The 20,400-nt window shown below is 39.4% G+C and overlaps 1 protein-coding gene across 18 annotated transcripts in view; it reads left to right on the plus strand.

Moving 5' to 3' along the window:
• Nucleotides 1-484: 484 nt before the first annotated feature.
• GOLGA1 (golgin A1) overlaps nucleotides 485-20,400 on the plus strand; it is a 56,340-nt gene continuing 36,424 nt past the window's right edge. For 6 of the 18 annotated variants that reach the window (XR_011649461.1, XR_011649462.1, XM_058302396.2 and 3 more), the window contains exons 1-9: nucleotides 485-1,475; nucleotides 2,370-2,671; nucleotides 8,800-8,890; nucleotides 10,867-10,941; nucleotides 11,861-11,958; nucleotides 14,010-14,042; nucleotides 15,978-16,106; nucleotides 16,841-17,010; nucleotides 17,482-17,593. Coding sequence is in view for 16 of the 18 variants with exons in the window: in XM_058302396.2 (XP_058158379.1) it covers nucleotides 2,537-2,671; nucleotides 8,800-8,890; nucleotides 10,867-10,941; nucleotides 11,861-11,958; nucleotides 14,010-14,042; nucleotides 15,978-16,106; nucleotides 16,841-17,010; nucleotides 17,482-17,593 (843 nt within the window). In the remaining 2 variants the exon portion in view is untranslated. The remainder of the gene's footprint in view (nucleotides 1,476-2,369; nucleotides 2,672-8,799; nucleotides 8,891-10,866; nucleotides 10,942-11,860; nucleotides 11,959-14,009; nucleotides 14,043-15,977; nucleotides 16,107-16,840; nucleotides 17,011-17,481; nucleotides 17,594-20,400) is intronic. The other 12 variants (XM_058302379.2, XM_071216999.1, XM_058302388.2 and 9 more) reach the window with 9 other exon arrangements.

A 20,400-nucleotide genomic window follows, 5' to 3' on the forward strand; every position in this document is an offset into this window, starting at 1 on the left:
GTAGGTCATAAGCACAAAAGTTAAAACACTAGTATAAGTTGCAAGGCAACACTACCAATTTCTGAAGCCTAGGCTAATGCATGAAGAGGGAGGCACAGACTGCCGGTGGTCGTGTACTATATAGTGACCAGGCAGCTGTGTGAGATGTAAGTGGATTTGGATGCGGGAAACGGAATGGAATGGAAGCTGCCTGTTGGCCCCTAGTTTCTATTCGGCACTGCAGACGCTGGTCCTACCACACCAATGATATTCTTTCCTTTTTGCCACGAGACTCTCCCACTTCCCCGGCTCCGCACCACCCTCTTCAAAAAAAAAGTAGAAATTACTCGGCAACCCAGTCGCTATTCGTGTGTCCGGCAGCTCGCTGACGTGGCGTGCAGGTTGTAGGGAGTGCCAGGACCTGAGCTCGCACCCTCACGATTCCTGCTAAACAGTTGCTCCCAAGCTCGTACCTACCGCCTGGGGGAAAAGGCGCGAGCGCATGCGCGCGGCGGCCGGGCCCCCGCGCACAACCACTTCCGGCGCACTGGTGGAAGTGCGGTTCCGGGTTGCAGCTAGGCCCGCCGGCCGGCTGTGGGGGCTGGTGACGCGAGCCCACGCTCAGGAGAGGCCCAGGAGGCGGGGCTCTATCGGCTGCCCCAAGAGCGGCAGGTGCGCGGGCAGGGACTCCGAGTACGCGAGCAGGCCGCGCTTTCGCCCGGTGGCCTTGGTTTGACCCGGGAGCTGCCCGGACGGGGTGCCCAAGACCTTGAGCAGTGGGCCATGCCAAGTGCTGAAAGGGCGGGGGTGGGGTGTCGGCGGGCTGCACCGGCTTGGGCGTCTGGAGTTTAGGGTTGCGGGATTCCTCCCTGCGCGACCCTGGACAAGTCACTCCGCCTCTTTGGGTCTCAGTTTACCTGCTGTCAGAAAGAAGTGTCGGGCCGGTGCCTTCTTGACAGTCCAAGCACTGGCGGATCTGCAGGAAGAGTGAAGAAGTAGGATCCAAACTGTTGCGGCTGACCCTGGCCTGGTACCCGACTGCCACTCTGAGCGTCTTTTACCCAAGTTTGCCATCTTTTTTTTTCTCAGCGACTTTCTTAGTGCGAGTCAGAGCTCAGTAACCAGACATCTGAGGGTCTGGCCAGGTAAACAATGTGTGACTGTCACAGTCAACTGGGAACCTTAATCTCATTCAAGTCGTTTTGCTCAGGGCTCCCAACGAGAAGTGGATTTAGGAGCCTACTGCAATGATACTTTCTTTGTGCCTGTAAGTGAAGCTCTGAAGAAAATAAAAAGTGCAAAAAAGGTTAACCCACTGAGTGTTGTAGTAGTGACAGGATTTCTACCCTCCCCACTTAACCATCTCTCCAAGCTCTTCCTGCCACCTCCAAATATTCAGGCCTCACACTTGAAATATCCAACGCATTTTATCTTTGTCTTCATGCAGGTCAGAATGCTTTGACCTCCAAGCTGTTTAAATCTATTAGAAAAGCCAGGTGAGTGGGTGGTTTACAGACATTGAAGGTAAAGGTTGAAGAATTGGAACAGATTGAATGGATGATCTGAAATGGTAAAAAGTCATTTTACATCTTAGAGCAGAACTTAGATATCCTTTACAAAACATGAAAAGTTAAGATCGAAATGAGAATAGTAGTTTTTTATACATAATTGGGAGGAAAAGATGTGTGAATCTCATGTAAAATACTATTTCAAACATTCTAAAAAAAAGAAAAATGTGATTTGGGGTAATTTTATCAAATTAAAAAAAAAAAAACCCACCCAACACTTACAGGAGATTTTTAAGAATTTCTGATACCTGCATAATATAGTTGCCTGACTTGCCTGCCTGTTTCTAGGTTGTTAGCCTCTGCTAGGGAACAGCTGATTGCACACTAGCCTGAGCTATCAGAATGTTTCACCTTTTCCCCATAGAGTTTTCTTAAAAAAAAAAAAAAAAAAAAAAAAGGTACCAAAGAGTAGTTAAATTAATTTTATTGAGGGAAGGATTCAAAAGCATGATGTGATGTTAATGTTTGCCCTTGGAAATTCTACTATATGTATCAAATGCTATAGCCAACATGCTATTAAAAAAAAAACGAGTAGGGACTTGTGAGTAAGAGATACCTGGATTCAAATAACAACTGTTCCACTTAGCCACATGGACTTGGGCAGGCTACTTCACCTCCCTAAGACTGGATTTTCCTTATCTGTATGTGCATATAAAATACCTGAATGGTTTTTAAATGTTTACTGCTTGTGTTCTATTCAGTGTACAAAATTATGAGACTTAATTTTGAAACCTGATGGTTAACATAGTTATGAAACATATTTCAGATGTCAAAATCTCTCCATTGTTTAACACAAGGTTCTCTCTTTGATCTGATTTATAGATACTGTATTGCTGTAGCCTTTTTGCACACATTTAAATGGGAATGCAGCTAGCTTCGATATCTGGAACTTTTTAGGCATCTGTCACTGAATCCCTGGTTGCTGGTCTTAAGGACTGTTTGGTGGTTCAAGAGCCAGTCCATTAGTGCTGAATAGCCACGTAGCAAAGATGTTTGCAAAACTAAAAAAGAAAATTGCAGAAGAAAATGCTGTTGCTCAGAGGCCAGGAGGTGCTACTAGGATCCCAAGGTCAGTGAGCAAGGAATCCGTTGCCTCCTTGGGAGCTGATTCAGGAGATGACTTTGTAAGTATCTTCCTCAATAGTTTTGAATATTTGATGCTGTCTCAGTATAATATTCAAATAATATTGCAGGAAAGTTTTTAAGTATTTCCTTTTAAAATTGTGTAATTATTTCATAGCATTTGTAGTTTGTAGCTGTACAAGACCATGTGTATATGATTTTTCTTACCCTGAGCTACCTTTCTTTTTCTTTTCTGAGTCCCTTTCCAAATTCTTAAAACTGTTCTCTAATAGTCATTTTCCATCACTATGCTTTGTGCATCTTCTTTTACATTTCATCTCTCAAAATGCCTGGACCTGTTTTCTCCACAGACATGTACATTTTATTTATTTATTTTTATTTTTATTTTTTTAGATTTTTATTTTTTAATTTATTTCTCTTGCCTTCCCCACCCCACCCCCAGTTGTCTGCTCTCTATGTCCATTCACCGTGTGTTCTTCTGTGCCCACTTGTATTCTTGTTGGTGGCACCTGGAATCTGTGTCTCATTTTGTTGCATCCTCTTGCTGTGTCAGCTCTCTGTGTGTGCAGCGCCATTCCTGGGCAGGCTGCGCTTTTTTTGCATGGGCAACTTTCCTTATAGGGTGCACTCCTTGTACGTGGGGCTCCCCTACACAGGGGACAACCGTGCATGGCACAGCACTCGTGTGCGTCAGCGCTGCGCATGGCCCAGCTCATCACAAGGGTCAGGAGGCCCTGGGTTTGAACCCTGGACCTCCCATGTGGTAGGTGGATGCCCTGTTCATTGGGCCAAATCCGCTTCCCCAGACATGTACATTTTAAGTCCCTGTTGCTTAACAAATCTGTGAGTTGTGGTGTGAGGTTAGCCAGAGTATACCGTCTTATTGGGAAAGTAGATGGAAATTTGTCAACAGTGTCACTGATGAGCATATATGTCTTATTTTTAAAGTATCTTGGTGGTTGGAAAGACTGAAATATAAGGATGCTGCTGTATTAGGGAACTGTCATGCTAAGGATTAAAGTGTATCTTTGGCAGGTGACAAGATCCTCTTAAATAACTTTTAAAAATAAAAAAAAAGCTTGATAAATATCGAAGAATGTATGCATTGTACATATAAACTATAAAACAAAGTGAATGCTTTTTAATCTGTCATACATCTGAAAAAACATTATCATTACTGTTGGAGTCACTTTTATGCTCCTTCCCAATTCCCTCTCTCCCTCCCTCCTCTCCAGATAAACACTGCCCTAAAGTTTGTGTTTATTATTCACTTTTTTAACAATTTAGTGTTTAATGTTGCCTATTTTTGAACTTTATAAAAATGGTATATCATAGGTAGTCTTCTTGGACTTGTTTTTTTTTAAATGTTCTTCTTGTTAAGATTCTAGTGTTTGAAAAGACAATGTATTTTTCTCTTCTTCTGGCCACAGACATTTGTGTTGTTTCCGTGGTCAAATGAATCTTCCTCCTCCTTTCTTATACTACTTGAATCCTGGTCAGATTACATGGCAAGAGCTATTAGGTTTTTGGGGTGGAGCAATAGATTACCAAATCCAAATTATCATTTGCTTCTGTATTTAACAGGAAATACAAATGCACATTTGATAACCATCCTGAAGGATATAAATTTATTACTGAGTTCTGCAGCAGAAAGATCTGCTTTTCCTTCATGCTCATATGCTAAAGAACATCTCTCATTTAGAATGTATTGTAAATAAAGAGATTGGGCTGGGTTCAAGAAATATTTCTCTTTGAGACTTCTAAAGTAATCTATTTGAGTTTACTATATATACAATCTAATCTTTACTCTGTATATCCAGACCCTTATATCCAACTACATATATTTCTCCAACTAGATGCCTTTTTTTCCCCATGCATCTCAAATTTTAAATAAACAAAAGTGAATTTATTAATTCCGTCTCCAAATGTGCACTTCATCTCCCCAAGTCACCAGCTACAAACCTTGGAGGCATTTTAGATTCTTCCCTCCTTCACTTTTTGTTGACCAGTCATTTAAGAAGTGTTTTGGCTCCCATCTGCTAAATGTCACTCAAACTTGCCCTTTCTACTCCATCTGCCAGTAGTACTTTTTCTAGTACTATCATTTTAGTTCAGGCCATCTTTCTTTCTTGGGCAACCATGGCGACCTTTCAGGCTCCCTGCCTCCTGTAGCTCCCCAAAGTGGTTTCTTAAAATCAGAACTGTTTATGGTTCTCCTGTGCTTAAAACCCTTAATGGCTTCCTTGTCTTCAGAATAAGACTAAACTCATTATTATGGTATAATGGTGGTAAACAAGGCCAGTGAAAGTCTCATTACAGCTTATCTATCTAGCCTCATCTCTACTTTCCTACACCTGAACTCCAGCCTTAGTGAACTTTCTGGAATGGACCACATTCCTTCATGCCTACCAGTATTTGCATATGCTCTGTTTTCTCTCAGGAATGTTTCCTGTCTCCCTTCTCCTTCACCCCTGTGTTCCTCTGACAGAATCTTGATGGATTCAGGAAATCCTTTAAGACTCAGCTCACATCTTACATGTTACTTCTAGGAAGTTCCCCTTATCCCAGCTGCCTCTCTCACTCCCCTATACTTTACTCCCCCTGGCTGAGTTTTCTGCCTTACCTCTGCTTACTTCTATAATTGAATTTATCATACTGCATTATTATTATGATTTTCTTGTTTATCTCTCCCACTAATCTGGGAGCTTCATGAGAGGCAATAGAGTAACAGTTAGGACCAATTTATGGAGTCAGACCTGCATTTGATTCCTGGCTCCGTCATTGTTTGACTTTAGTAAGTTCCTTCACTTTTTTATGCCTTAGAAATGGAGATAGGAATTGTACCCATGCTTATTAAAGAATATTTATCTAGAATCTATGAGGCAACTTCCAGGTTTAATGGTTTGCTAGGAGGATTTACAGGACTCAGCATATAGTTTTACTCACAGCTATAATTTATTATAGTGAAAGGGTACAAAGCATAATCAGTAAAGGGAAAAGTGCATGGGGCAAAGCCTGAAGGAAATCAAGTGCAAGTTTCCAAGAGTCCTCTCCCTGTGGAGTCACACAGGATGCATCTATTTCCCCAAAAAAACAAGTTGACAACATGACTGCCATGTTGTCTACCAGAGCAGCTCATTAGAGACACAGAACACAGGATTTTTGGGAGATCTTTTTACATAGGCACTCTCTGCTTGGTGAGTACCAAAATTCTAGACTCTTAGAAGGAAAACAGGTGTTAACCATAAACCATATTATTTGCACAGTTCAGGCACAGTGAAACACTCTTACCAGGGAATGGGGGGAGCCCTCATGAAATCTAAATTACCAGATGCCTGTCAAGTCCCACCCTTACAAGCAGGCCTTTCTAAGAATAGTAGTCCCAGGCCTGTGATGTTAACTCTTTTCTACACAGTATGTAAAGTAAGCACTTAGCATTAATACCTGGCTCTTAGTAGGAATTTCATAATTAGTAATTGCTGTTGTTGCTACTGCTGCTGTTTTAGGCAGGGACTCTGTTTCACCACTGTTCCCAGTCCTTAACACAATACTGAGACACAGGATGTCTCACTAATGATAATAATCATAACTTCATATACTACTAATAATAGATGACACTTATTAAAACTAATTAGGTGCCAAGCTCTGTTTTATGGACCTGGCAATTATTGACTTCTTTAATCCTCATCACAGGTCTTTGATATAGATATTTGTTATCATGGTTTATATGGGAGAAACCCAATATACAGAAAAGTTAAGTAATTTTCCAAAGTTCTGACAAGTTATAAGTGGTGAAGCTGGGACTTTAATCCAGACCTTCTGACTCCAGAGACTCTGCTCTAACTATACACTATACTTACTCTCAGTAAATGTTGAATGGGTGAGTGGCTGCATGGGTATATGAATGATATTCAAAATGAATTTTTCAACTACCTTTTTTTTTTGTCTTTATTTTTTTAATGTTACATGAAAAAAATATGCGGTCCCCATATACTCCCCATCCCCTCACCCCACTCCTCCCCCCATAACAACAACCTCCATCATCATGAGACATTCATTGCTTTTGGCGAATACATCTCTGAGCACCGCCGCACCTCATCGTCAATGGTCCACACCATAGCACACGCTCTCCCACAGTCCACCCAGTGGGCCATGGGAGGACATACAATGTCTGGTAACTGTCCCTGCAGCACCACCCAGGACAACTCCAAGTCCCAAAAACGCCCCCACATCACATCTCTTCCTCCCACTCCCTACCCCCAGCAACCACCATGGCCACTTTCTCCACAACAATGCCACATTTTCTTCAATTACTAATCACAATAGTTCATGAGCAGAATATCAGTAAGTCCACTCTAATCCATACTTTATTCCTCCATCTTGTGGCCCTTAGAATGATTGGCCCTACTTTGGAGTTTCACTTTCTGTGTGATGGAGCTGGACTCAGATGTGATCTTTGTCCACGAGCCTCTCCTGTTACTTTTACCGGAACTGTAGTTGGTGCTGGGGTTTAATGTATACCCAGGGGACCTGAATCTCTGGACTGACCATGTGATAGCCAGGCCCTGAGCCTCAACGGGCTTGCAACTCCTACACTCTGGTTTATTGGACTTACCCCACTCAGCTAATATGGAGGTGAAGAAGGTCAACCTCCACACCAGGAAGCCAAGAGTGCCTACAGCTGAAAGCAGGAGAATGGCATCCAGCATCCATGTGGAATCAACTACCTTTAAAGGCATTTTGGGGGATGAAATGGAGAAATGTGATTGAAAACTAGGTATTAGATAATATTTTAATTTTGTTAGATGTGATAATGGTATTGTGGTTATAAAAGAAAATCCCCTTATTTTTGGACATACTTACCAATGTCTTGATGTCTGTCACTTTAAAAAGTATTTCAGCAAAATAAAAATTGATGAACCATGTAAATATGGGAAATGTTAGCAGTTATTAAAGTAGATGGTGAATGGGAAGCGAATGTGGCTCAAGTGATTGGGCTCCCGTCTGCCATATTGTATTCCTGGGGCCTCCTAGTGAACGTGAGCTGGCCCACACAGAGAGCTGGCCCATGCAGTGAGCTGGCCTGCACAGAGAGCTGATGCAACAAGATGATGCAACCAAAAGAAGAGACAAAGAGGAAGGACAGTGAGAGACACAACAGACCAGGGAGCTAAGGTAACTCAAGTGATCGAGTGCCTCTCCCACGTCAGAAGGTTCCAGGCTTGGTTCCCCGGTGCCTCCTAAAGAGAAGACAAGCAGACACAAAAGAGTGTGCAGTGAATGGACACAGAAAGCAGACAGCGAGCGCAAGTGCGAAGGGGGTAGAATAAATAAATAAATAAATAAATAAAAAAATAGATGGTGAAGCGAATGTTCATTAAACCATTGTCCTACTTTTCTTTATTTTCAAAATCTTTAATAATAAAAAGTAAAAAGATAAGTTATTTATTTAGTTGTAAGCAGTGCCCAAGGTAATAGAAGTACCCGTATGCTTTTTAAAAATAATTTCGATTTTGGGGGAAAATTGGTGTTTTGTTAACATATTGATTTGTTGAATGCATATTATGTGCTAAAGTTTTCAATATATCATAGAGCTTTAGGTTGCCGTTCCTGTGTTTTATAGTTGATAATACTGAAGCTCAATAACTTTCTCAATATCAACGATAGATTCTTAGTCACAGAAGTAGTCTTTGATCCCTTGCTAAAGAGCCCTCTTCCTTTTATCCAAGGAATTTACCTTTGGGTAAATAAAGTGATTCCCTTTTTGATCATTGCAAGTGTATTTTCTTTGTGTTATATACTTGGTGTAGTATGATCCTAATAGATTTATGTACTATCATTTACTCTGATAGTATATGTATATGTGTGTGTATATGTGTGTGTATGTATGTATTTTATATACGTACATATGCTATATCTATAGCATTAACATACGAATGTATATAGCATCATATCTCCTTTACATTCTAAAGGGTGATAGTGTTGTTTCTACTTTATAGATAGAGAAGTAGGCCCCTGATAGTTTAAGATGCTTTTTGGTGATCACACATAATTTAAGTGTAACCAAACCCAAAGTAAGAGTTGTCTGCCTTTCTGACTCAGTAGCTTGGTCTCACATAGCTGACAACCCATATATGAATATAGTTCCTTTTTGTGTCTATCTAAACAGGCTTCTGATGGAAGCAGCTCCAGAGAAGATCTTTCATCCCAACTTTTAAGAAGAAATGAACAGATACGGAAGTTAGAGTCCAGACTTTCTGGTATGTCTAAGAACTCAAACAATAGGAAACTTGCCTGACTTTCTACCCCTATAAAATAGCCATGTGTGGGATAACCTTACAGTTATTTTGACATATCATTTTGATCTTCTTAGTAAAAAAGGAACAATTTATACCCCCATATTTCCTTTCTTTTTTTAGTGTACTATATCAAAACGGAGTTTCAAAGTTACAAAAAACAACATGTTTATCTGCTCCTGAGGTTTCTAGCCATGGATATAGAAGTTAGGAAAAGTATATGTAGAACAGATTTGACCATATTGCTTTGGTCAATTCTGGAGAGGGGTAGGAGATAGTATTTGCAAGGAATAGAAAACAGATGTTGGATTCATCAACACCAGAGACAGTTTGGTGCTATGTTACCCCTTGCTACAGTTACGTATCACCTGTGTAAGTGTCATGCTGGGTCGTTGGACCACTTTTCAATAGTATCTCTAACTTCAACATCTGTATAGAAGCTCGCATTGTGTCTTTTGTCTACAGTTTATATAACTCCCGTTATAATCTTATAGGGCACGATCATGACAGAGTTGTGAATTGTTATTTTAGTTTCTGCCATTAGAAACATTTTGAAAGTTTAATCTTGTGAAGTGGCCCATTGCTTCTGTGTCTCTTTTCGTCCCTTAGTCTTAAGCTCATTTTACTAGAGTGCAAGCCGTGGATGACAACATTCATAAAGTTGCATATGAAGTATTTGTATTTTTGCAGTTAACAGAAGTCCATAGCACAGCTTGCAGCTACTAGATAATCCATAATCTAATTTAATCATCATTGTAGCCTTATTAGGTTTAGTGAAGTTAAGTTCACACAAGTGGTTAACAAGAGGTTAAGTGGTAGAGCTGGGTTTCAGACGCAGATTTGTCTGATGCTAGAGTCTGTACTCTTAACTTCAGTCTGCTTTAAACTTAGTTCTTCTATCTTGTTACTCCTACTCATAAATAATTTTCTAACAAAGGTCAAATAACTTTACATTTGTTTAATTTGATAGAGGTGTCTACAAAACAATATGTACCTTCCCTTATGCAGAAAGAGGAATAGTTGGGGCTTTGCTTTGTTAGAGAAGGGACAGGACAGAGAATTGATGTTTTTCGAGCATTTTTATGTCCTGGGTATTCTTACAGGCTTGGTAAGAACAACAACAATAACAAAAATAACAATAGTAGCTTCCATTTATTGAGCATTGTGTGCCAGTTCCTTAAGACATGTAAAACACTTAGTTTATTATCTGATTCATCCTTTGAGGTAGGTATAATTAATATCATTTGATAAATGAAGAAACTAATACTTAGGATCAATAATATGTTTAAGTCCAGCTAAGGACTGGCAGAGTTGGGATTTGAACTAAAGCCTGTCTGCTTTTCCCCTATAGCATACTATCTTCTTTGGCCACCCAAGTAATTAATTCTGAATTTTGCCTTTAATATGACATAAGTGGCTCAGTTCCTGTCTAGAAAGAAAGCTGACTTTTCTAGAGAATGAAGTATTTTTAACATGAAGATAATACTATGCTAAAGTGTTTGCTGTTGCTCTAACCACTGTTACTCAGTTGTGTGGACTAAAATGAGCTGCTTAGTTAGTTCTCTTTAATCTACCCTGGTGCTAAGGCTGCAAGGGGAAGAGGAAAGGTGAGGTTTGAAATTAAATTAAATTGAGATGGTATGGTATTCTTCATAGGGAGGCATTTCTGATAACCAGGCCAGACCTAACTCTTGCTCCCTATCAAGGCCAAACAAATCTGCCTGTTTGTATTCCTCATTTATACTGGGGATAGTTTGTACTATACCTGTTTGCATACGTTGTTCATTGTTAATGGGAGGCTATCTGCCTAGCTTTCCTTAACAGGAGTGGTTTTCAGGTTGAGAAAATCATCATCATTTTTCACTCATTTTTTTGTTAAATTAACTTCCTTTCCTAATGTTTGTCCATTCTTGGTATGTGCATCACCTTCCTCACCCAAGACTATGCTGAACAGGTCCGAAACTTGCAGAAGATAAAAGAGAAGCTTGAAATTGCATTAGAAAAACACCAGGATTGTACGTATTTTTTTCCTGCTTTTTTTAGTCTTTTCAGGGTTTCGTTTTTTGAAATGAAACAATAGTATATATTTAAGTTTGTCCCTCATCAGAGCTTAAATATTTGTTTTACAAACTGTCTACTTCTTAATCAGGTTGGTATAATATTTGGTATTTATAAGTACACTTTTTTATTTTATGTTGCCTTACGGACATGTGTCTTAGGAGGAGGTCATTCTCTTTATGAATCAGCTTGTCTCCACATAGTTGACCAGCTTATTGGCTACCCTTATGATTTAGTAAAATCCAGTCCCTGGCCTTTGGGCCTAGATTAGGAGACTTGAGTTCTAGCCTTAGCTTTATTGCTGCTGCGTTCAGTAACTGGACGAAATCTCTGACTGTCATCACTCCCAAGAAAAGAACCTATGTTTTGGTTGGTCTATCCTAAATCTTATGTTTTCCTGTGGGTTCCTTCCAAGAAAAGTACTAGTAAAAGAAGGAGACTTATTTTTGTTGATATATTTGTTAATTTTTTAAAGAAAAACAAATTGAAAGAAAGGTTTTTAAGTTTTGTTTTGATTTTCATTTTTGTTTTTAATTCTACTAAAGTTGTAGTTGCCATCACTTGGCAGCCGCATTGGTGTTTTCTGGCAACCTACCTAACTCAGTGTCTATCATTGTACCATTTAAAAATTTTGATGTCTTCTTAAATGTGTATTCTTGACAATTACAAAAAACAAAAATAATAGAAAACAAACAACAACAAAAAACGTGGTCTGTAATAAAGGCCAAAAGAGTCTTCTGAGAAAGTCATACTTTTCCCAGTCTCATAAAAACATTTATGTGGTCTTGACCTTTTTCAGTTATAAAGTAATAATATAGGATGTCATGCTCTTTCTGAAATATTTTCATATCTCAAATAGAGCCTCTTTGTTAACAGCTTCCATGCGGAAATTTCAAGAGCAGAATGAGACATTCCAAGCCAACAGAGCCAAAATGGCAGAAGGACTGGCTTTGGCATTAGCCAGAAAGGACCAGGTATTTTATATGTGGCATTGACCAAGGCTGGTGGAGAGATTTCAGTTTGATTTAAAAAGTCATGACAAGGGAACAGATGTGGCTCAAGCAGTTAAGCACCTGCTTCCCACATGGGAGGTACCAGGTTCTCTTCCCAGTGCCTCCTAAGGAAAATGGAAACAAACAACAAGCAAAAACAAACATAAAAACCAACTCAAGGGAGCGATGTGGCTCAATGGTTGAGCACCAGTTTCTCATATATGAGGTCCTGGGTTCATTCTCTGGCCCCTGGTACCTCAAGGAAAAAAAAAACAGTCATGACATAAATGTTATAGAAAACATTTAAAACCTGGAGAAAAAAGAATGATATGTAAGTTCTTTAAGGTTCTATAAAGTTTCATTTGGCCTTAGAATGGAAAATCATCAAGAAATTTTACCGTTCTAATCGTGAAATGCATCCAGAATTGGAGAGTATCATTTTCTGCAACTGTGTCACTTCATAAAATGGAGAAAGTAGTGTGTCCATACTCTGATGGAGAGCCTCCCCCACACCCCAAAAAAGATCTCTGTCCTCTAAAACCTGCCTCAAAGCCTAGACCCCAAAACACTGTCTGTTATAGTGGAGAAGATACTATCAAGCTAGCCATCATTCATAGTGTATTAATACATATTCTTGCAACCTCTTTTCCCAAATTTCTTTAACTTAGCCAGCTAGACAGAGTGAACTCCTATAAGTGGCAATCCCAACAGAACCATCCATTGAAAGATACTGAATAAATGACAGAAGAAAGGAAAATAATAGCATTACTAGCTGTTATAATTATTTTGAAATATGTTTGTTCAACATAGTCAATGGCATTTTAAAATTAAGATAAGCATCAATATATTATTGTAATGATAATTGTGATTTATTAAGAGGGGTCAATTTATTATGTTCCACTTAAGAAAATTTATTATTTCATCTGTTAAAAGAGGGTTGGTTGGTTGGTTGGTTCTAAACATGTGTATTAGTCATCTATGTTATTTACTTAACAGAAAAAAACCTCATTTCGTTGATACTCTGAAACACTATGGTGTGAATATATATAAAAGAAGAAAGTAATCTAAAATTGATGGATTCTGACTGTAGACATTGTACCAATGGTTCTTTTTTTTTTTAAAGATTTATTTTATTTATTTGTTTCTCCCCCTGCCCCGTTGTTTATGCTGTTGTCTGCTCTCTGTGTCTGTTTGTTGTGTGTGCTTTGTGTCTGCTCAGCTTTTTTTTAGGAGGCACTGGGAACCAAACCCGGGACCTCCCTTGTGAAGGGAGGCCAATCACTTCAGCCACCTCTGATCCCTGCTTATGTGGCTTTCGTTTTTCCTCACTGTGTCTCCTTGTTGTTTTATCTCATTGCATCATCTTGTTGCGTCTGCTTGCCATACCATCCTATCATGTCAGCTCACTGTCTTGCTCATCTTCTTTAGGAGATACTGGAACTGAACCCCGGACCTCCCTTGTGGTAGGCGGGCACCCAACTGCTTGAACCATATCCGCTTTCCCCAGTGGCTCTTTTACCCCTGTTCTATGGTTTCTGAATAAGTGACATAACCCCCTTTCCCTTTATTCATACCAGATGGTATAAAACATGTTGGTAAAATCAAGATGAGAGGAAGAATAATTATCAGAGTTGTTAAGGATTCCTCCCATTCACACACTTTCAATAAATTAATTTCTAAGCACCAATTATTGAGTTACCCAACTCAGCTTGTCCCAGCTACCCACTCATAAGAAAACACTTAGGAATAAACTGAAAACAGCATAAGAACAGCAGCTACAGCTTTGTTTGGGTGCCCTGCTTAGTTCTGTGAGCTTATATTTGTATCCTTGGAAGTTTATATAAAATTCACTTTCTTGGTTTAGGACTTATTGACTTTCTTAATATTAAGCCAAGTCATGGGTTTTTTTATTTTGTTTGATTGATTTTTGGGGGGGAGGTTGTTTTCTTTTTGTTTTGGTTTTCTGAAAATCATGGTGTTACTTATACTCTTCCTTGAGAACTATATGTTTTTGTTGTTTTGTTTTATTTTAGGAATGGTCAGAAAAGATGGATCAGCTTGAAAAGGTTAGTTCATCTTGATTTTTGTCTCATTATTGATTTTGACCTCTGCGGCTTGGGAATGTTCTATGCAATACCCAGTGCACTGACTGCTCTACCACCCCTTGGAAGCAGGGTACTTTATGATTAGACACTGGTTTGCACAGCTCAAGTCTTCCTCTTTCTGGGTAGGTGTGCTAAATACCTTTTGTTTACCCCTCCTGATATAACTCTCCCACCCTTCTGTTCCTTTTCTCTGTATTCTGGAAGGCTGATTGACAGGGACAGCATCAGCAGGGCTCCAATGTCCACTGGCTTGCTATTGAGTTCAGATAGTGGGGAACACAGAGAAACTACTTGTGGTGAAACAGACTTGGCCCAGTGGTTAGGGCGTCCGTCTACCACATGGGAGGTCCACGGTTCAAACCCCAGGCCTCCTTGACCCGTGTGGAGCTGGCCCATGCGCAGCACTGATGCGCGCAAGGAGTGCCGCGCCACGCAGAGGTGTCCCCTGCGTAGGGGAGCCCCACTCCCAAGGAGTGCATCCGTAAGGAGAGCCGCCCAGCGCGAAAGAAAGTGCAGCCTGCTCAGAAATGGCTCTGCCCACACTTCCAGTGCTGCTGACGACAACAAGGAAGCGGACAAAGAAACAAGACGCAGCAAATAGACACACAGAACAGACAACCAGGGGAGGGGGGGAATTAAATAAAAAAATGAATCTTTAAAAAAAAAAAAAAAAGAAACTACTTGTGGAAGAAGAGTGTGGTCAGGGTATTTATTCTTCCAGCTCTCGCTACATGGAATCCCTTCAGATTAGCTATAGCCCATTACCAAAGGTCACAGCTTATGTGCAACAGTCCTTTCATCACAGTTGCTGTCTTTGGATTTTCTGTTACTTCTTCATTCCTTTGCTCCTTCATGCCCAACTTTTATTAGCACATTATCTCTTGGTTTTTTCTTACCTAGTCTATAGCTTTGATAAGTCTCCTTATTAAATTTTCCTCAAAATGCCTGATGTGAATATGCCTTCTGTTTCTTGCTAGAGGCCCTGACTGATAACTGTAAGTAATATTAGGAATACCTCTTAAGGAGGCAGTGAGGAGGAGGGCTTTCTTGTCTGAGAAGAAACTCTGATGTGGCAGTTGAAATTCACATTGGACTTTTTAAAGTCTTTCTAAATTATGGTAAAGGGGATTCATGTAGTACTAAACCACATAAAACCTACTTTAGATCACTAAGGTTATTTTCTCTTTGTTTCATGGATTTTTTTTTTTCCATAGGAAGGGTTGAAGGAATATTAGACTGAGAAGGAATAATGAGGCTTCTAGGTAGATATTTGAAGTCAGTTTGATTTTTAGAAATACTTGTTTTACACAGATTTCATTTCTTTTCAATTGGGAATTGGAAACAGCAACAGCAGGTTTTGCCTCAAGAGAGTCCGTGTTGAAGAACCATAGTTTAGTAAATTGTAACCTACTGATACCAGTCATGTCCAATTTTTGTCAACTTGATGACTCAAATCAGTTCTACTTAAATGCATCTAAATTTTTAAAGTATTTTTTAAAGTATTTTTAAAGTATTTTTAAAGTATTTAAAGTAATTTTTAAAGTATTCAGTCTTACTCCAGTTATTTCTGTTATTAAGCCATTTCAGGATGTCACTGAAAATAGACATGTAAAATGGATATCTGGAATTGTTGGTCAAACTTAAGAACTTTAAAGGTTTAAGTAATTTTTACTCTTCCACTTAATCACAACTAACGTTTTTAAAACACTTTTATTTTTAACTTATTGTTTGTAGATAATTACATATTGGTCATATTACTGTTTAGCTTTCTATTATCAATGTATTATTGTCTACTGATGTGCTATTTCCTTAAGATTTTCCTTTAGTTAAGAATTTTGCTTGCATGTCCATATTTATGTTTTAGTTGCCTGAGTTGGTGTCTTTTTTTCCAAATAGGATAAAAGGTGTCTGACAGCTCAGTTACAGGAAATGAAGAACCAGAGTTTGAATCTTTTCCAAAGACGAGATGAAATGGATGAATTAGAGGGGTTTCAGCAGCAGGAACTAAGTAAAATAAAGCACATGGTGCGTATTTTTGTTTAGTAGCTAAATGTAGAAGAGATGAGTAATTACTCTGAGTTTACTAGTCATCACTATTTAATTGCTAATAAATATACTTCAGTAGTCTTTGATATTAACCATATTTATATGTTTTCAATTTATTAAAATGGAAAAGTTCCATTTGAATTTTTTTTTTTAACTACTGGGCATATTTTGTTCTATAAGCTCCAAAAATGGGAAGCGAACTTGGCCCAGCAGTTAGGGCATCCGTCTACTACATGGGAGGTCCACAGTTCAAACCCCGGGCCTCCTTGACCCATGTGGAGCTGGCCCATGCACAGTGCTCATGCTTGCAAGGAGTGCCATGCCACGCAGGGGTGTCCCCCGCGTAGGGGAGCCCCAAGCTCAAGGAGTGCACCCCGTAAGGAGAGCCACCCAGCATGAAAGAAAGTGCAGCCTGCCCAAGAATGGCACTGCCCACACAGAGAGCTGACACAACAAGATGACACAACAAAAAGAAACACAGATTCCCGTGCTGCTGACAACAACAGAAGTGGACAAAGAAGACGACGCAGCAAATAGACACAGAGAATAGACAACTGGGGTGGCGGAAAGGGAGAGAAATAAATAAAAATAAATAATCTTTTTTAAAAAAAAAGCTCCAATAATGTTATATAAGTTTGGCATATTGGTTCAAATTTTTTCTGAAAGTATATTTCTTAGCAGTTGCCTAATGAAACTTTGTATCTTTGTATCAGCTTTTAAAAAAAGAAGAAAGTCTGGGGGAGATGGAGCAAGAATTGGAGGCACGAACCAGAGAACTTAGTCAAACCCAGAAGGAGTTGATGACTTCCAATCAGATGTCATCAGATTTAAGCCAAAAGCTAGAAGAGTTGCAGAGACACTACTCAACGCTGGAAGAGCAGAGGTTCTTGATTGGTCTGTGGGGCCCATGGGAAGTGGTTAGTGTAGCTCTGGTTATAGCCCATCCACCTTTCCCCATTGCTGATTGCAATACTTTCTGACCTCAGTGCCTACAAAAGTTTCTGGACTTGTTCTCACCTGCCTGCAGCTCAGGACCCCATTCTCAAGCTCTGCCTTCTTCGCCTACCTAGGCTCAGACCCACTCCATCCCTGCCCAGGGATTCATCGTGGTTTGTTAGCTATTGAGTCACCAAAGGCAGGTCAGAATTTCTTCCTTAAACCTGGGTGGAATTTTTCTCTTTGGAGTTTTGCTTCAGAGAGAGCCAAGATGCATTCTCTATTGATAATCTTCACTTGGATTAATAATGTTTGTAGCCCTGGCCTGTGAGGAGCCATCTGTGTTTTTCCTATAGAAGAATATTTCTTAGAAGGGATATCCAGATTTATGTATTGTCTGCTTTTTTTTTCAATGAAGAGATATTGTGACAGCTTCAAAAACAGGTGCAGAAAATAAGATCACAGCCCTTGAGGGAAAGGAACAAGAGCTCCAAGCATTCATTCAGAGGCTCTCCATTGATTTGCAAAAGGTAAGTAGAGTAGTAGGAATGGATTTCTAGGATTCTTGAATGGGGTAAAATGGATTCTTTCAGAAACTTCAGCCTCAGGATGACTGCTTAAACTCATTTCTCATACAGTCCACATTGCCCCAGTCCCTGGTCTAGCCAGGCTGCACTCATATGGGAATGGCCAGGTCAGCTGGACAAGGTTTGCCTAAAAGGAGAGATCAGTATTATCCTGACAGGAATTTTCAAAATACACCATTTGGTCCACTCAAATATGTCTTAAAAGTATCACATAATGGACCATACACTTAAAAAAACCTAACAGTCTTTTTTTTTCTCTCCCCATCCCACACCTCCATCCCAGTTGTCTGTTCTCTGTGTCCATTTGCTGCGTGTTCTTCTTTGTCTGCTTCTGTTGTTGTCAGCTGCATGGGAATCTGTGTTTCTTTTTGTTGTGTCATCTTGTTGTGTCAGCTCTCCATGTGTGCGGCGCCATTCCTGGGCAGGCTGCACTTTCTTTTGCGCTGGGCGGCTCTCCTTACGGGGCTCACTCCTTCTGTGTGGGGCTCCCCTATGCGGGGGACACCCCTGTGTGGCACGGCACTCCTTGCGCACATCAGCACTGCGCATGGGCCAGCTCCACACGGGTCAAGGAGGCCCGGGGTTTGAACTGCGGACCTCCCATGTGGTAGACAGATGCCCTAACCACTGGGCCAAGTCCGCTTCCCAGAAAAATGTAACAGTCTTGGTTGACACAGCCAGGATTGTACCTTTGATATACCTGGCTCCAGTGCAGTTTTTTCTAGGTCACATAATCAGGTGATACATTATAATTAGTTTTTTCATTTGGTCTATTTATATTTATTATTCTCCTATTCTAGGCCTGTGCTAAATTCTGAGAATATAAAGATAAACAATAATAATGTTATTATTAAGTGTAGTCTCTCTCAATGACATATTTTCTATCAGCATTTTGAGCAGAACCATTTGTATTGTTTGATTCTCCGGGTACTGTAGGACATTTAGCTTTCCTGGTCTCTGTGCTCTGAATGCCAGCAGCATCCTCCAGTCATTGTGATAACCCAGCCCTTTCTCCACATGACAAAACACCCCCTGGGGGTGGTACCACCCATCCATAGTCTCATTCTTTGAGAACTACTAATCTAGATTGAGACAGAGACTTATAGCATAATTACAATATAGTAAGAGTTGTGTAAAGAGATGTTTGTATACCACTTCCAGCTAAATATTATTATTATCCTATTTATAGATACATAAACTGAAACTAAGTGATATTAAGTTCCTTGTTCATAGTTATAACATTAAATGACACATCTGGATTCTAACCCAAGTCTTACTCCAAAACTCATGTGTGTTTTACTGCACTTTGTTGCCTCCTAACAAGAAGCACCTTGAAAATGTATGTTTACATGAATGAATGACTGTGATACAAGGTTTCTACCTTTAACAACCTCAAAATATAGACACATGTATTATTTGTTTTCAGTGTCTTACAGTTTAATTATACAGCTCAAACCTCTTGTAGCCACAAGAAAAAAATTCACAATTAAGCAAATCCCAAATAAGTAAAATAAATATTATAAATGCAGAAGATACGCCATATAACCAAAGAATGAACCCTAATGTAAACTATGGACTTTAGTTAGTAATGTAACAGTATTGGTTCATCAGCTGTAGCAAGTGTACCACACTAATATAAAACGTTAATAATTTGGAAAATTTCATGTGCAAGGATGGGGGGGCAGTATATGAGAACTCTACATTCTGCATGATTTTTCTGTTAACCTATAACTGTTTTGAAATTTAACTAAATTTTTAATTAAAAATAATTAAATATTAAATATAAGTAGCTAAAAAAAAAAAGATATGCCATCGAGAGTACATTTCCACCCCAGGAGTCAAGGAAATGTTCCTGGAGAAACTGGAATTTCGAGGATGGGGAGGAGAGGAGTTGGCAGAGAAGGTAGAAGGGTACAGAGTAAGGGAGGAAAAAGTGTGGAACTGTTGCTAGAAAGCTCTTGCAGTTGTCCAGCCATGAGATAATGGTGGTTTTAACAAGTGTGGTAGTAAAGATGATAGGAGGTAGACAAGTTTAAGAAATATTGAGGAGATTGATACACTTGCTAATGTAACAAATATGGGAGGGGATCAAGAGAAAAGGAGGTATCGAGAATGATTTCTAGGTTTCTGGCTCAAGCAACTTAGGGGATGCTTTTGTCAATCATTGAGTTAAAAAATCCCTAGGAAAAGGGTAGTTTTAGAGTGAAGATCATGGTTTGGAGTTAGTTTCTTTTTTTTTAATTTGTTTTTATTAATATTGAATAGATATACAATAATATTTATAAAATATAAGTAAGGTAGAAAGTACAACCAGGCAGTGCACTCCATGGAGTTCTTTTTTTAAGAAAAAGAACAGTATGTTTATCTTGGAGGTTCTCTGTGTGCCCTTCACTATCCCATCCTATTTCTTTTTCCTTGACAGGTAAGCACCATCCAGAAATTATTTCATTTCCTTGCTTTGTTTTATAATTTTGTCAAATTTTATCCCTAAATAATATCTCATTTAGTTTCTCATGCTTGTTAATGTTATATAAATGAAACCATGCTTTTTGGTATCAACATTATGTTCCTCAAAAACATTCATACTGACAACTGCAGCTATAATTTATTTTTTTCTTTACTGTGTAGTATGAACATAGCAAAAACCCAGGTCTTTTTTCTGGTTCCAAAGTCTGTGCTTATTCTACTACATGCCAATCTAAATTTGGGAGATACAAGCAACTCTTCCCAGTGTAAACCAGAACAACAAA

The sequence above is a fragment of the Dasypus novemcinctus genome, chromosome 8 (assembly GCF_030445035.2).
Source record: "Dasypus novemcinctus isolate mDasNov1 chromosome 8, mDasNov1.1.hap2, whole genome shotgun sequence".
NCBI classification, from domain to species: Eukaryota; Metazoa; Chordata; class Mammalia; order Cingulata; family Dasypodidae; genus Dasypus; species Dasypus novemcinctus.